The sequence below is a fragment of the Mugil cephalus genome, chromosome 14 (assembly GCF_022458985.1).
Source record: "Mugil cephalus isolate CIBA_MC_2020 chromosome 14, CIBA_Mcephalus_1.1, whole genome shotgun sequence".
Lineage (NCBI taxonomy): Eukaryota > Metazoa > Chordata > Actinopteri > Mugiliformes > Mugilidae > Mugil > Mugil cephalus.
This window is the reverse complement of record NC_061783.1, coordinates 24090122-24105621: the sequence shown is the minus strand read 5'-3', so window position 1 is coordinate 24105621 and position 15500 is coordinate 24090122. Positions and strand designations below refer to the sequence as shown.

The following is a 15500-nucleotide window of genomic DNA, read 5'->3' as shown; positions in this document are numbered from 1 at the left end:
GATGCCACAAAATGGGGCAGAGTCTGGTGTCGAGAGGACGGACGTGGTGTTTGATTTTAAAAGAAGAAGGAGGAGGTGGAGGAGGAGGTGGAGGAGGTGGAGCAGGAGGGTCCGGGTTTCCAGCCACTGGACTTCCAGGAAGGCTGGATAAAGCCCAGATCTGTGAACAAATGGTGTATTACCTAACCCCGAGCAGCTTTACATGATTTACAGTAGCCTGGTGGAGGCGCATGTCTGAGCTCACAGCGCCATCTGGTGGAGGAGACGAGCACCGACCGGACAAACCTCCTCCACCACAACACAACACAACATGGCTCCTGACATGTGTCTGGTCACCTCCTCCCACTGCATCAATAATAAAAAACAATCCCTTCAACCGAGAGTCCAACAAAAACATGTAAAAATCAGTTAAAATAGAGAATGATTTGGTTTGTGGAGGAGAAGACGATGTTAGAGCTGGTTTCTATGGAGGAGCTGGTTTCTATGGAGCTGGTTTCTATGGTGGAGCTGGTTTCTATGGCGCTGGTTTCTATGGAGGAGCTGGTTTCTATGGAGCTGGTTTCTATGGTGGAGCTGGTTTCTATGGAGCTGGTTTCTATGGAGCTGGTTTCTATGGAGGAGCTGGTTTCTATGGTGGAGCTGGTTTCTATGGAGGAGCTGGTTTCTATGGAGGAGCTGGTTTCTATGGAGCTGGTTTCTATGGTGGAGCTGGTTTCTATGGTGCTGGTTTCTATGGTGGAGCTGGTTTCTATGGCGCTGGTTTCTATGGAGGAGCTGGTTTCTATGGAGCTGGTTTCTATGGAGGAGCTGGTTTCTATGGAGCTGGTTTCTATGGAGGAGCTGGTTTCTATGGAGCTGGTTTCTATGGTGGAGCTGGTTTCTATGGAGCTGGTTTCTATGGTGGAGCTGGTTTCTATGGAGCTGGTTTCTATGGTGGAGCTGGTTTCTATGGAGCTGGTTTCTATGGAGGAGCTGGTTTCTATGGAGGAGCTGGTTTCTATGGTGGAGCTGGTTTCTATGGAGGAGCTGGTTTCTATGGTGGAGCTGGTTTCTATGGTGGAGCTGGTTTCTATGGTGGAGCTGGTTTCTATGGTGGAGCTGGTTTCTATGGAGGAGCTGGTTTCTATGGTGGAGCTGGTTTCCATGGGATGTTTGGGGAGCTGGTTTCTATGGGGAGCTGGTTTCTATGGTGGAGCTGGTTTCTATGGGGAGCTGGTTTCTATGGCGCTGGTTTCTATGGTGGAGCTGGTTTCTATGGTGGAGCTGGTTTCTATGGAGGAGCTGGTTTCTATGGAGCTGGTTTCTATGGTGGAGCTGGTTTCTATGGAGCTGGTTTCTATGGAGGAGCCTCATCACTGGATTCATTCATGTCAGTAAGAAGCAAAAAATCTGTGCTGATAGACGGATTTGAGACATTAGAAAATAATGAAACATTCACCTCATTGTGAGACATTATTATTATTTAATGATTATTTGCTGCTCTGAGGCTGAGTGGATCAGTGGATCAGTGGATCAGTGGATCAGGTCTCGTACGTACAGACACAGATTTATTATTATCACTTATTATTCACGTGTAAATGTAAATTTCAATACGTTTGAATGAGGCTGAAACAGGAACTAAATAATAAAATAAAATAAAATGCTAATGCTAATGCTATGTGTGGTCAGATGTTGGATCTAATTCCAGGTGTTTCCTCCTCGTTGCATCTTTACAGGTGAAGTCCAGACAAACTTTAACAAACGTTTGGTCTCAGACGTGTTGAAGCAGAATTATCTCCTGTCTGTGGTCATAATGTTGTGGCTGTCTGTGAACGTGGCCGAAGAACGAAACGATCAAATCAGTTTTTCCACTTTTTATTTTCTGCTTGCAGACAAAAAGATCCATGAAAGTCAGATATAATAATAAATAAATTAACTACTAAAAACAGTGGCTATTAAAGCAGTTTAAAGGTTGGCAGAAAGTTACAGCTGGATTCAGACCCGGGTCACATCCACTGATTGTTCTTTAATGTTTGCATATCTAACAGAGTCCTACACGCTTCAGGAAACACAGAGAGAAGCAAAACAAAAGCTTATTTCATGATTATTTCCCCCCGTGCGTGTACGAAAAAGTTTAAAAAGTTCCTGCAGGAACTGAGCCAAGTGCTTCGTGGTTTCTCGTCCCTAAAACGTCGTGTGTGGAAAACCTGAAGGATCTGCTTTGCTAGTTCACCCGTATCTGAGTAAATAAATGCACTGATAATAACTACGTCCTCTTGGTTTCCTCTTTAAAGTGATTCTTTAACTTTGGTGGCGAGGACAAAGAAAAACAAAACGACTCCATTTGGATTTTCATGCATTCAGTATTGAATCCTCTAGAAAACTGTCGTAAAGAGTAAATGTCACAATCTTACCGAGTTTGTAGCTTAACTGACTGAGGTAAAGTTGCCTGTTTCCTGAAGTAGAGCACACAAGCCTTTGTGTTGTTTTTGGACGAGGACACAAACGACGTTTGGGTTCAGATCCCGTTCACGACGGTCGACGCTGGAAACGCAGGAGGAGACGAATCCAAACAAAGGAAAAATCCACTTCAATGGCTCCAGGGTTTGTTTGTTCCTTCCTCCCCCAGATTCCCTACGTTTCCCAGAATGCAGCTGGACCCGGTGAGTTCGACGTCAACGTTTGACTTTGAGCTGGAGATAAAAATGGGATCCAGCTCTAGAACGATGCATTTAACCAACAAATCAACGTCTGACAGATTAATTCAAATAAAACGTTGAGTCTGATCAGATTAAACCGTTAAACTGTTCCTGTAAAGAGGAAACGTGGCGATTACTGCTGCATGTTTGTGTTTAACTGTTGGATGTTTCCCTCCTGGTTCCTCCAGAGTCGCCGTCGCTGAAGCCGAACGGACCCAAACGTCTGTGAATGTTTTAAAAAGAGGAGCGTCAGAAGGACAGGACGACGAGACGAGTCCGGTCGGTTCGCTTTGAAAAAATACAAAAAGTTCAGGCGCTGGTTTACGTGGAAATTCCTCCCAGCAGATTCAAAAACAAACGTAGAAACAGAATGGCACTAATTTGAGTCGTCTATTCACAAAAAACCCTGCGACTTTAAAAAGCTTTTCTTTAGGACAGCAGGAGGTTTTCACGTCTTCGCGTTCGGTCGAAGGTTCCTCTGATAACAGGACGAAGTCAGGCCTCGCCTCTTAGAAATGTCTTGGATTTTTTCTCCTTTATACAAATGTAGATTTTTTTTTTGTTGCTGTAAGAAAAATGGGATGAAAGGCCGAAATAAAAGGCCAGTCACCGTCATTAAAACCCAAACCCGGCTGGTTCTGGTCCCCACGGTTCATCCACTCTAACGCAGTGATTCTCAGCGGCATCACGACCCAAAGTTCACGGCGCTGAAAAGCCGCCGTCGGTCCCAGACCCCGACCACGCGGCCCGACTTTGGGTCCCGAACCGCCAGCTGAGAAACACTGACAAACATCGTCCTCCGAGTCGTCTCTGGAGGGAGAAGCAACGACAAATCTGTCAATGAAACGTGACGGAAATCAGAATGAATCATACGATCAGAGGAAGAAACAACAAACAAACAATTAATCAATCAATCAATCAAAGAAATAAACAAATAATCAAACAAACCTGGAAACAAAGAAACAACAAACAATCAATCAATCAAATAATCAAATAATCAAACATCTGGAAACAACCAGAAACTGCCCTGAATAAATAACCAGGATCTTACTGTTTCTCTACAGAAAAGCTTTTACTGTGAAATCTATCTGACCTTTAACCTGAAGATCCCATCGACCATAGAGTTCAGATTTATTCAGATGTTGTTGTTGTTATTTTCATTAATTCTCCTCCGTTGAATCTGAATTATTGACCTGTTAAATGTTTCGGGTTTAAACCCTGAAGCTGCTGCAGGAGACGGACGTAAACGAGGTCTGAAGTCAGAACAGATGCGTCTAGTTTAATATTAGAGGCGCACGATAATTATCGGCCCGATATCAGGAAATTATGACGTCATTCCGATAAGTCCGATATCATGAGTTATCGGCCCGATAACATATAATATATGTTTTTGTCAGCGCTGCGGTGTGAGTCGTCATCGACCCGGATTGACCCGGGATATTCAGACCCAGGTCGACTCCTTTGGTGCTTTCACATCGGTAAAAGTCTCGGGTCAAACCTCCACCTGTGAGAGCTGCTGCCTGTTTCTTCCTCCCTCATACGTCATCGCGTACATTGCAGATAAAGTTTCAGTTTTTTGATGACCTGAAGAATGAATCCGTCAAACCTCTGCTCTTTCTAAAGGCTGATACTAGAATAAATCACTGTGTCCTGCACAGAACCCGATATCTGCCTCCAAATCTCCTCTTTTCCTCGGATGCAGAGCGCTGCCATGATGGTTAAAAAGTGTGGGAGATATCGCTAAACAAGCTGGATATAAACACAGTCACCGTTCACCTATGAGCTTCCATCAACGATCAAATAACAACACATTTGATTTGTCTTTATGGGAATAGACCAGAACTTGTTTTTCAGCTGAAGCTTCTACACTGATCCAGTCAGAATGTAACAGGCAGATAAACCAGCGTCAGAGCGACGCGGGTTTTTCGCTCGATGTGTCATAACTTTGGTCGTAGCTGAGTGATATCAGCGTCTTATCCACAGTATTTTACTCATTTCCCCGGATGTTACACACAAATCATAGAAACGTGAACATAAAAATGTCGGGAAATGACTCACAAACTGGGAAAGGGGGAATTTACGCCACCACGTGAATGCATCACGACGTTTGTAAATCTACAGTTCGTTGGCTGAGTTCAATAAATGTTTAAAGGAAATAGAACGAGTGTAGAAATGTTTGATTCTAACTTGTGTCAGTGCATTATTAGTTTTTTAGAACTTGTGGATGTTTTTTTTTCCACTTTATTTACTTTTAAACCTGATGCAAAGTATTTCAGGTCTTTGTTTGGTCGTGTTCATTTGAAATATCAGATCTTTTAGCAAATGTTTCCTCGCTAATAGTTTTTCGTCTGAAAAATAAATATCTTCATTTTAAGAGTCAAACCTGTTTGTTCATTAATTTTTCTTATCTCCAGGTGTGTTATCGGTATCGGTATCTGTATCGGTATCGGCCTTTGGAAGCAGAAAGTTATCGGTACCAAAAAGAAGTTATTGTGCGTCTCTATTTAATATCATTTGTAAAGTAATTAATTAAAGTAATTAATTAATCTCTGCAGTGGACTGAGGTGTAAAGTAATAAAATGTTCTGTAATGAAATCACTGACCCGTCTGCTCATGTCTGCTCCTCTGTCGGAGGCTGTGATTGGCCGACACCTTCCTCCTCCACCTCCTCCTCTTCTTCTTCTTCTTCCTCCTTCTCCTCGTTGACGCCGTCGTCTTCACCATCTGACGCCTCCTCTCCTTGTTCTTTCACCTCCATGTCTCCTTCGCTGTCTGCATGCTCTGCTGTGGCCTCCTCCTCCTCCTCCTCCTCCTCCTCCTCCTCGTCCTCCCCCTCTTCGTCCTCCTCCTCCTCCTCGCTGAAGGGCTCCTTCCCGTCCTCCTCCCTCCTGCCGGCCTCAGAGAACCAGTCCCTCACCTGTTGGTAGCTCATGCTGGACTTGGTGACCAGGTCGTCCAGGTCCTTCTCGCTCAGAGCTCTGTGTTTGAGGTAGTAGTCCTTCAGGAAGGCCCGTCCCGACTTCACCTGCACCCACAAACATTCATTCATTCATTCATTTAATCCTCCTATTATTCACCTCTACGGTCAATCTGACCCCGTCTTCTTGTTTCACGTTTATTTCTAACTTCATGAGACGTTCAAATGTTCTAAATAACAAGAATATGAACTTAGAAATGACATAAAGAACTTAAACACGTCTCCTGGTTTTATGATGATGCATATTTCTCTATAGTCATGTGACAGTTATTCTGGACGGATACGGTCGTTATTTTTATTTAAAAGTCTATTTAGGAAGTCAACAAATATAAATAATATAAAAGGACCTGACACGTGAACTCGGGGAATGTTTTTTTTTTAAATTTGATCATTTGTCGGAGGTTTAAATGATAAAACGTGTTAATTGAAAGTAGCAGGAACAACAACAATAATAATAATAATTATAATTGAAGCACAGCAACGATAAGTAATTGATTTTTTTTTTTTTTTAAACAGTGAAACCTTAAAAAACGCTGGAGGCTCCTAAAATACAGCGTTTCTGCAGGTTTTTAACAAATGAAATTTAAAACCATTTTAAGACCAACGTGGGTCAGATTTAAGAGAAACATAACAAACCGGAGCCACACAGCAGATTAAATGTATAAATAAATATATAAATGTATAAATATGCTCGTGTTTAAGAGCTTTTAAGGCTTAAAATGGGATCATCACATTTTAAACTCTGAAAGTAACAAAATAACTTTAACTTTAAAGAAAAGAGAAACAAAAAGATGCATCATGCACCGAGCAGAAAGTTTGACCAAGTGAATTCTCTTCATCCTGTAACGTGATTGGTTGGATCTTTATAAAACTCATTATTGGCTGCAGATAAATGAGTGAAAATGGGGGAAATGTTTTATTTAATGATCCAGATACAAGTTGAGCAGTTGGAGTTTGTTGATTTGATAAATATTTAATATGTTGAGAATAATCCTCACACTCTTTTTATTTGATCAGTTCCTGAGCTTCAATAATCATTGAGTTTGATCTACTCGTGTTTTTATTAATAATATATGTTACACTAATATATTATTATTATAATACATGTGAAGGCCTAAAACACGATAAAGTGTTGTAGTTTCTAAACGTTTGTTTGCGCTGACACACACGGACCTTGATGGGGGTGGCGCCCCCCGGTGGCGAGCGTCTGCAGGGGTACGGCCGGCGCGTCCTCCTGGACCAACCTCGGAAACGTTTCCTGGACTTTTTCTGGATCTTGGCTCCTCCGTTCAGAGCCTCGTCCACCTTCAACCAGACACACAGACACGTTTCACCACAGGGATTTAATAAAAGTCTGGTACATTAACCACAAACACGTCTCTGAGTCACTGTGGACGCACCAGCTTCTGTCTACGACAAATAAACCAGGGAAGTTTAACACGACCAGCGTCATTGTGTATTTGTAGCAGGTTTTTCACCAGAAACAAATGCATCAGTGAATGAAACAAGCTCCTTCTGATTAAAGCTCCAATAATTATTTAAACGTGTGACGATACCAAACAGCTCAGACGGAAAATGAGGCGTGATCCCTTTTTTAAACACCAGAGGGCGTAATTTAGTCACACGCCACTACATGAAAAAGAGATTCTCTGTTCTAAGTGAAGTTTGTGTGTGGGGGGGGCACCTTGCCGCTCTGGTAGAGGTAGTACCACTTCAGGTTGCTGTTCTTGCAGGCGTATCTGGTGTCTCCGAACCAGTTGACCACGTAGGTCCTGGGGAGGCCGCTGTCCTCGGCCATCTGGTCGTACTCCTCCGACGTGGGCCACTGCGTTCGGACGAAGGCCTTCTTCAGGATGTGGAGCTGCCCCGGCGTCTTCTTCACGGCCTTCCTGCCGCCGGGGGGCGTGGCCTGTCGCTCCGAGGACGAGGACGCGGCGGCGGCGGCGGCTTTGTCCCCGTCCCCCTCGGCGTCGCTGTCCTTCGAAGGCATCTTCCTCCTCTCGCTGAACCAGGCGTCCACCTCGCGCCTCGTCAGCTTGGTCTCCGCCCGCAGGCGGCTCAGCTCCTCGTCCGAGGGGGGGTCGCACTTCTGGAAGCTGGCCTCCAGGACCAGGAGCTGCTCCGGCGTCTTCTCCTTGAACTTCTGCGGCGTGAAGTCGGGGAAGGCGTGGCGGAACTTGACCCGCGGGTCGCTGGAGGATCCGGAGGAGCCGGGGGCGTTGGCCGAGGTCGGGGACGAGTCGCTGGCGTCGTCGCTGGAGTCGATGACGATGGTGGCGGCGGCGGCGGCGGCGGAGGAGGAGGAGGAGGAGGGGGGGCCGTCGCTGAGGCCGGCGTCATTGAAGCCGCCGCTGTTGCTCCTCCCCCCCCGGCCTCCCCCCGCCCCCCGGCCCTCGCCCAGCAGCAGGCTGTGATGGTCCTTGGAGTTCCTCTGGTTGTAGCGGGTGTCGCTGAACCACTTCTTGATCGCCCTCTTGGACAGTTTGGTGACCTGCATGAGCCGCGAGATCTCCGCCTCCGTGGCGAACTGGCGCCGCCCGTAACTGGCCTTCAGCTCCGCCAGCTGCTCCTTGGACTTCTTGGGTTTGGTCGCCACGGCGTCCAGACCCAGCGACGCCGCCGCCGCCGCCGCCGCCGACGCCGACATCTCGGGCTTGGGCTCGGTGCCGGGCGGCTCGGCCGCTTTGGGCTGGTTGCCGGGGACGCCGGCCACCGTCAGCGTGATGGGGGACGCCACGGGGACGGCGGCGCCGCTACCGGCCACCTGGGTCAGGACCAGGCCCGGCTGGCCCACGATCTGACACGTCTGGAAGATGGACTGGAGGCCGTTGGTGGCGGCGGCGATGTTGGCCGGGATCACGGTGATGGTCTGAGGGACGGTCTGGACCGTACCGTTAAACTTCTTCCTCCTCGCCTCCTCCACCTGCAGGGAAACAGCACATCACACATTTAAAAGACTGTTCTCATGATGAGTTCAGGTGATGGAGAGAGTGCAGGATTTTCTGGTTGTTCTTCCAATAAAAGTCTAAAGATGATATAAACCAGGAAGATGTTAATTAATGTGTAGATTAATTAATCACAGAAGGATCGTGGAACTAGTTTAACTCTGAGGACCTGGTGTTAAAAAGGTCGATGAATCAATAAATGGAAGGTTGTAGAGAGTCGAATTAATTTCATGGATCAAAAATATGATTCATTAAACTGATCTGAGGTTAAGATCCAAGGTTCATTCTGTGGCTGAAACAACAGGAGACTTTTATTTGTCTGTTGTTGCAGATTCTTAAAGACGACATGAAACACATGATTTTATTTTTCATATGAACTGAACATGAAACAGGAGCAGGTTAGAAACCAGAGACCGTCTGGAGGCTGCTAGCGCTGCTAGCGCTGCTAGCGCTGCTAGCGCCGCCGCTAACGATTCTTCTGATACGTTTTGTGATGTTTTTCCTTGTGAATGTGTTTCTGACGATGTCGTTTTGTTTTAGGATGTTTTCTAAAACTCTGTAACAGTGTTTGAGTCTGTGACGGATGAAAGTCAAACCTCCTCTGGCGTCCAGCTCACTCCATGTTTGAGCCTCTGGGCCGAGAACCAGACCTTGATCTGCTCCTCGCTGAACTTGGTCTGCGACGACAAGCCCATGATCTCCGACACCGACGGGTAAGGGAACCTGCAGACCAGGACCAGGACCGGGACCAGGACCAGGACCAGGACCAGGACCAGGACCAGAGAGAGCACAGGTTAGAAACAAACTAGAGCCAGATTTACACTAAATGTCCTCGTTGGTTCCAGAGGTTCCTCCTCATCGTCTGGTCTTTTCTTTATTCCAGCTCTTCTCAGAGTTGGAGCATCAGGTCGTATCTGACCTTTAGTTCCAGTAAATATCCTCTAAGGTTTTGTTGCAGGATTTAAAGAACCTAAGAGTCCGTGTCCTGATTCCTCTGGGGTCCAGAGTCTGACTCTACTTCCTGTTAAAACCTGTTTCATCAGGTTCCTGGTTCGGTTTCATTCTCTTCAGCTCAGTCTCACATGTGTCACTTCACACTTATTTCTTTCACCCTGACAAACTGTGTGAACACACTGGAGCTAAAACCAGACTAAAACCATCGAATCACAGCGGGAGAAAGTTAGAAAACCACAAACACGTTGAACCAACCGTTTATAGAACGAAGGATATAAACTAACAAATAACAAAGTTATTTACAAGTATTTCCATTAAAAGTCATTTTCAGTATTAATTTCTAAACCATTGACACATCATCACTCGATTGGTTGATGTGATGCATTTTTCCACCAATAGGAGGAGGTGTGTGTGTGTGTGTGTGTGTGTGTGTGTGTGTGTGTGTGTGTGTGTGTGTGTGTGTGTGTGTGTGTGTGTGTGTCCGTTTGCTCTGCATCAACGGACGAGACTTTACCAGAGTCACATCTCATTCACAAAATGACCCTGAAAACATCTGTGTGCTACTTCCTGTGTGCGTCCACCTACAGAACCCGACGCTCAGTGAACAAACACACTGAACTTCCTGTGTGAAGTGTGTTGGTTTCCTCCCAGAAGCTGCTTCACACCAGATCACGTCTCCACATCTGAACAAACCTGCAGAGACTCTGTCACGGCTACGTACGAGTGTTTCACTGGTTCACAACAGAGCGAGGCCACAATCACAACCAACAACTCGACAATAACACAATAACAACGTGAAGGAGTCTCACAACGATGTGCAGTTCACCAGGGAAATGATTCATGTGTAGGGACAGAACAGATACTGGGACCATGATGCTAACGGTGCTAATGGTAGTAACCAGTGAGTGTTTAATTAGCTTAGCATCCTTAGCTCTATAGCTGCATGGATGGAAGTGAAGCTTCAACACGTCTGAGACCAAACGTTTGTTAAAGTTTGTCTGGACTTCAGCTCTAAAGATGCAACAAGGAGGAAACACCTGGAATTAGATCCAACATCTGACCACACATAGCATTAGCATTAGCATTAGCATAGCATTTTATTAAAGGACAGAGCAGCGTCTCTGATGCCTGACAGACGCCACAACACTGGTTCATTATTATTATTATTATATTTATTTCTTAGTCTTAGTTGTATTTATATTATTTTAATTAATATTCTGTTCATGTCACAAAACGCCTTAAAAAATAAAAAGGCTCCATTTTTGGACAAAGTTTGTTTGTTTTCATTCTTTAAGCACCGGCACCGTTTCTAAAGATAAACCAGACCCAGATCCAGATCCAGACCCAGACCCAGATCCAGACCCAGACCCAGACCCAGACCCAGATCCAGATCCAGACCCAGATCCAGACCCAGACCCAGACCCAGACCCAGACCCAGATCCAGACCCAGACCCAGACCTGGTCATGAGCAATAACTTCTTTTAACCGAGTCAGTAACGTTGTTTGTGGCAGAAGCTCAGGACATAGAGCGGCCGTCCAACATCCCTAGTGTCCTTGTAAGACACCTGACCCCCCCCCCACCCAGTGTGAGTGATGTTGGTGGTGGGAAATATGTAAAAAAGATGTAAGAATTGAATCAGCCGATATATTGATTATCTGTTTTTTTTAAGCTCATGGTTTTTGTCTCCGTCTCCAGATGAATGAATAATGATAATCGGCTGTTACCTGTTGTAGGCGCTGACCAGCAGGACGTTGTTGTCCATGGAGGTGTTGTAGGTGGGGATGCTGCTGATGGGGATGAGGAGCTGGGTCTGGGTGTTGTTCTGCTGGTTCTGCAGGGCCGATAAGACCTGGGCCAGAGTCCCCGGGGGCAGCACCGCTCCTCCTCCACCTCCTCCTCCACCTCCTCCGCCTCCTTTAATCTGCAGCATGTTGGAGCTGTTGACCACGATGCTCTGGGGGACGGCCTGGACCTGCAGCGGCGTGGAGACGGGGATGAAGCGAGGGACGGGCGGCGTCATGGGGGCGGGGGACAGCGCCGGCGGCTCCTTGTTCTCGTCGTCCTCGTCGTCGCTCTCCACTTTGATGACGTCGTCGTCGACGGCCATCTTGGAGGAGGAGGAGGTGAACTTCTTGGGCTCCGTCCGGCTCCGGATCCTCATGATGGGCGTCTTACTGAAGGCGATTCCCCTGCGGGACGTCTCCTCCGCCTCCTCGTCCTCCACTTTGACGAAGCTGCCGTCGAAGGTCAGGTCGTTCACCGTCTGCTGGAAGATGGTCTCGTTGTTTCTCTTCACCATCGTACGCGTGAAGTTGTCCTCCCCCGGGTGGAGGCGAGCGTTGTGGGCCAGCAGCGTGTCGTAGCTACGAAAAATAACAAACACAATGAGTCTGGAAGTAGACGAATATGAAAATATTAGTCATTAACTGGAGAATCTGAAAGGAGTTTAAAAAGGAACTGGACTTGAACTTCTTCAGTTCTACGGGACGAGAGGAAGTTTAAATATGAAAATAAGGTTTAAACATGAAACTCTGTGGGTGAAACTCATCAGAAACTAACTGGACTCGTTCCTGGTTGACTGACAAACCTTCACGGACATTAACTGGAGAAGCAAAACATTAGGAACGTTTTACGAACGACGCAGACAGGACGTATCTGAGACGACACTGTGACAGTCGTCTAGGTTACACGAGTTTCTGATGTAGCTTTTCTGGCTGTTTCTCCGTCTCTTTGATATTTGAATTGATCGTTTTGGATCAATAAAGAATGTGTCAGGTGAACGGAGGAAGTCTAGATTTCTCAGAGGAGTTTATTCTCCAGCACGGGTGCACAAGTGTGTGCGTTTCATTTTATAGTTTCATAACATATTTTTTGTCGTACGTCGAAACAAAAGTTGTAAAACGCAAAAATGTTGGGATTTCAGGAAGCAGGAAGTAGAAACAAAAACACACAGCGCCGCCTAGTGTTTGGGTGGAGTCGTTGCACAATAAAAAAACTGGGGTAAAATAAATGGTAAAAGTTTACTTAAGTCTCTACAATATTTCTAAATGTTTGTGTTTAGAGTCTGTGAGATCAGCTGCACCAGATGTTGACGCTGTTTATGTGTCTGGGGCCAGTTTTTAGTCTTTAATGACTTTTTAATTTGCACCGTCAACGAACTACAATCAATTTACAGACAAGACGATTTACAGCCTCCGTCTACAGCAGAACTGGGTTAAATAAGATTTAGCATCAATATTAAGATCGACACTGAGCTTAATTTAAAATATCAGAGACTGAATCATAAATATCTTCCACTTCCTGTGTCCTCGTTGAAACAAAAGTTATAAAAGCAAAAACGTTGGGATTTCATTCTGAATTCGGACAATATTTGGGTAAAGTTTTCATTGTTTAAAGTGAAGCAGGAAGTAGAAACAAAAAGACACATCGCCACCTAGTGTTTGGGTGGAGTCTTTACACGATGAACCAGACCGACGAGGTCCCGTGGCTACGTCAGGTCGTTGTGAGGCCGTTGCGAGGCCGTTGCGAGGCCGTTGCGGTTTAAGACTTTAACCCCGTCCTGTAACGCTAGCGTACCTCTTGGTGTGGTAGTCGCACTCCATGCAGACGTAGGAGGTGTTGATGACGACGTCGGGATGCTCCGTGTCCACGTGCATCGTGAACAGGTTGAGCTCGGACGTCTGGAAGCTGCAGTACTTGCACTCGTAGCCTCCCTCCGCCATGTTCAGGTCCAGGTAGTGGTCGCCCTCCTCGCCTCGCTCCTCCGTCGGCTCGGCGGAGGCCACGCTGCCGTCGCCGCCGCCGTCGTCCGGCTCCGCCGCCTCCGCCACCTCCTCCATCTCCTGATCCGAGTCGACCGCCTCCCGGGGAGGAACCATGCACGGGGTGGTGGACTTCCTCCTGCTCGCCATCCTGAGTTTAATGAGTCCTGAAGTCGTCTCAGTTCAAGTCGCCCTGATGTGGCTCCATAAAGGAGGACGTCAGCAGTTGAAAGGTTTCCTCTGGTCTCTTTAAATCCTGAAAGCGCCAGAGAATATTACTATTATTAAATTAAATTAATCTATTTATCTGTCCATATCCAAGGAGTTCTACAGGGTTCTGTACTAGGACCACAACATTTCACATTATAAATAAAATATTAAGAGGAAACAGACAATGAATATTCACTTATATGCAGATGACACCAAGTTACATTCCTCAATAAAGGCCTTAAAAATATGTTTAATGATAAACAGGAACGATGTGTGAGTTCGGTGTTCAGGGAATTATATTCACAATAAAAAAATTAGTATAAAATAAATGGTAAAAGTTTACTTAAGTCTCTACAATATTTCTAAATTGTGTTTAGAGTCTGTGAGATCAGCTGCACCAGATGTTGACGCTGTTTATGTGTCTGGGGACAGTTTTTAGTATTTAATGACTTTTTAATTTCGCACCGTCAACGAACTACAATCAATTTACAGACAAGACGATTTACAGCCTCCGTCTACAGCAGAACTGGGTTAAATAAGATTTAGCATCAATATTAAGATCGACATTGAGCTTAATTTAAAAGATCAGATCCTGAAACATAAATATCTTCCACTTCCTGTGTCCTCTCAGTATAAATGTTATTCTTGATCAGGACAGAAGCTCCAGCGTCAGGATTTAAAGAGTCTTTTTGTTTGTTTTTTGTTTTAATCCTTGTTATATCCCTCGTAAAGCACAGATCAAGTGGCAGCTCTTCATCTTCATTAAACTGCTGCTGCTAAGTTTCTTTGCTCAGAGACACAAAGGACATAAAACATCTGTATATTCACCAACTCTTCGTGTCATTTTTTAATACTGGGTGCAACTTCTATGGGAGTTTGTTTTGTTTTTGGTGATATTCATGAATGTCATTATGTATGTTCAGCATTGTTACCACCTCAATCCTCAATTTACACGACACCCTTGTTTCCCCGCGGGGGTGAATAAAGTCTTATTTTATCTCATCTTATCTTCCTGTCCTCCCACACAGACTCAGACATGTTGAGCCGTCTCCTCTCACTAACACATAGAAAGAGGAACATCCAGATGCTAACAGTAGCCACCTAGCCCGCCACAGGCTCCGCTCTCCGCCGGTGTCAGCGGGGAGGAAGCCGGGGCTCACGCCGAGGGCGGCTCCGGTCCGCCCGGTGCGTGTTTACCTGGCTCCCGGGGCAGACGCTCACCTGGCTAGCGGCTGTAGCCGAGTAGCATCTCCTCCGCTCGGGTCCGTTTCTTCCGCCTTCCACCCGCCGAGGAGCCGCTCTAAAAGCCCACAACAAGCCAACTATTTCCGCTAGCTCCGGTTTCGGCTACCGGCGCTGCGCCTCGCATTATCGGACCGCGCTGCGTCGTTACTGAAGAGGAGAGTTTGGTAAAAAAGGCACCGAGAGTTCAGTGGATCCCACGGCCGCCATTTTTCTTTCCGCCGCTAAGAGCGAGAAGTGCATCCGCTCTGAGAGTTTCAGAATAAAAGCGCCAGTTTGACTATGTTTTATGTAAAAACAGATTAATATTAAATCATCTTCATGTTGTTTATTCGCACTCAAAACAAAATATGGTTTGTTTTATGTTGTCATATATTTTCTGTTGTAGTTTAAATAATTTTAAAGCGAAATGAACAGATTTTTAAATTATTGGTTTATATTACTGTTTGAAAACACACTTTACGGACAGGATGAGGTGGTTTGTTCCTCAGACCATAAAACTAAACAACGCCTCCCTGTTTGGAAACAACTGGACTGTGATTATATGTATAGTGTTGCTATTACATGTTATTTTATGATATTATAACCTATATAATGAAGCTTCTGGACACTGAATTTCCCTCAGGATAAATAAAGTATCTATCTATCTATCTGTCTGTCTATTTTTATTTATATTTAGAATAGATTAAAGACAGATTAAAGTCTATAAAACGAAGACAAAATTAACCTACT

At 45.6% G+C, this 15500-nt stretch overlaps 1 protein-coding gene across 2 annotated transcripts; it reads right to left on the bottom strand.

Moving 5' to 3' along the window:
• Positions 1 to 1838: 1838 nt before the first annotated feature.
• On the bottom strand, positions 1839 to 15003 carry LOC125019921 (zinc fingers and homeoboxes protein 1-like). Of its 2 annotated transcripts, none has more exons than XM_047605048.1 (8): positions 14748 to 15003; positions 13132 to 13572; positions 11280 to 11918; positions 9197 to 9323; positions 7340 to 8578; positions 6829 to 6960; positions 5282 to 5703; positions 1839 to 3512 (listed from the first exon to the last, which is right to left on the bottom strand). In XM_047605048.1, exons 2-7 carry the CDS (start codon positions 13464 to 13466, stop codon positions 5290 to 5292), a joined length of 2886 nt encoding a protein of 961 aa, XP_047461004.1. In that variant the 5' UTR covers positions 13467 to 13572; positions 14748 to 15003; the 3' UTR covers positions 1839 to 3512; positions 5282 to 5289. The 2 variants fall into 2 exon arrangements, with proteins under 2 accessions (XP_047461004.1, XP_047461005.1); XM_047605049.1 differs by having other exon boundaries at positions 1839 to 3488.
• Between the last annotated feature and the right edge of the window lie 497 nt (positions 15004 to 15500).

Coding starts and splice junctions, on each gene's coding strand:
- LOC125019921 (XM_047605048.1), bottom strand. CDS start 13,466: ATGGCGAGCAGGAGGAAGTCCACCACCCCGTGCATGGTTCCTCCCCGG. Junction 9,324..11,279: donor CTGGTCAGCGCCTACAACAG/GTAACAGCCGAT, acceptor CCTGGTCTGCAG/GTTCCCTTACCCGTCGGTGT. Junction 8,579..9,196: donor TGAGCTGGACGCCAGAGGAG/GTTTGACTTTCA, acceptor GTTTCCCTGCAG/GTGGAGGAGGCGAGGAGGAA.